Below are 1,472 nucleotides of genomic sequence, written 5' to 3'. Positions count from 1 at the left end.
TCTGAGACGCAAATTACTAACAAATTGCCAATGAAAAACTAATTTCTCCTCTAACACTACAAGTTCGAATTCCTGAACGAACTTCGAGTCTGACCATCAATCCTCGTGCAGGCCCAGGGCCTAGGAGAGGTGGCTGGGTGAAGGACTTGTTGCTGGGATGGTTGATGGGGCTATGGTTGGAGGGATGGGGGGAGGGGGGGAGAGCCGGGGCTGGGAAGATGCTGGTGACGTCTACCCCGCGGCAGACGCTGGTGACGTCTCCCCCGCGGCAGACGCTGGTGACGTCTCCCACGCGGCAGACGCTGGTGACGTTTCCCCCGCGGCAGACGCTGGTGACGTCTCCCCCGCGGCAGACGCTGGTCACGTTTCCCCCGCGGCAGACGCTGGTGACGTTTCCCCCGCGGCAGACGCTGGTGACGTTTCCCCCGCGGCAGACGCAGGTGACGTTTCCCCCGCGGCAGACGCTGGTGACGTTTCCCCCGCGGCAGACGCTGGTGACGTTTCCCCCGCGGCAGACGCTGGTGACGTTTCCCCCGCGGCAGACGCTGGTGACGTCTCCCCCGCGGCAGACGCTGGTCACGTTTCCCCCGCGGCAGACGCTGGTGACGTTTCCCCCGCGGCAGACGCTGGTGACGTCTCCCCCGCGGCAGACGCTGGTGACGTTTCCCCCGCGGCAGACGCTGGTGACGTTTCCCCCGCGGCAGACGCTGGTGACGTCTCCCACGCGGCAGACGCTGGTGACGTTTCCCCCGCGGCAGACGCTGGTGACGTCTCCCACGCGGCAGACGCTGGTGACGTTTCCCCCGCGGCAGACGCTGGTGACGTTTCCCCCGCGGCAGACACAGGTTGCGTGTTAAAAGAATACAATATTTTACTTGCACGTTATTAGTAAAAAAATTAATATCCAATATATCAACGAAGAAAATTTATATATATATATATATATATATATATATATATATATATATATATATATATATATATATATATATATATATATATATATATATATATGTCGTACCTAGTAGCCAGAACGCACTTCTCAGCCTACTATGCAAGGCCCGATTTGCCTAATAAGCCAAGTTTTCATGAATTAATTGTTTTTCGACTACCTAACCTAACTTTTTGGGCTACCTAATTTAACCTAACCTATAAAGATAGGTTAGGTTAGGTTAGGTAGGGTTGGTTAGGTTCGGTCATATATCTACGTTATTTTTAACTCCAATACAAAAAAAATTACCTCGTACATAATGAAATGGGTAGCTTTATCATTTCCTAATAAAAAAATTAGAGAAAATATATTAATTCTGGAAAACTTGGCTTATTAGGCAAATCGGGCCTTGCATAGTAGGCTGAGAAGTGCGTTCTGGCTACTAGGTACGACATATATATATATATATATATATATATATATATATATATATATATATATATATATATATATATATATATATATATATATATATATATAT

At 48.5% G+C, this 1,472-nt stretch overlaps 1 protein-coding gene across 1 annotated transcript; it reads left to right on the top strand.

Annotated features, from left to right (window-relative positions):
• Positions 1–218: 218 nt before the first annotated feature.
• LOC138371929 (putative uncharacterized protein ENSP00000383309) lies at positions 219–857 on the top strand. Its single transcript, XM_069336978.1, has one exon. It carries the CDS (start codon positions 219–221, stop codon positions 855–857), a length of 639 nt encoding a protein of 212 aa, XP_069193079.1.
• The last annotated feature ends 615 nt before the right edge of the window (positions 858–1,472 follow it).

Source organism: Procambarus clarkii, chromosome 4 (assembly GCF_040958095.1).
Source record: "Procambarus clarkii isolate CNS0578487 chromosome 4, FALCON_Pclarkii_2.0, whole genome shotgun sequence".
Classification (NCBI taxonomy): Eukaryota; Metazoa; Arthropoda; class Malacostraca; order Decapoda; family Cambaridae; genus Procambarus; species Procambarus clarkii.
Note: the sequence above shows the minus strand (reverse complement) of the source record. Positions and strands in the feature narration are given on the sequence as shown.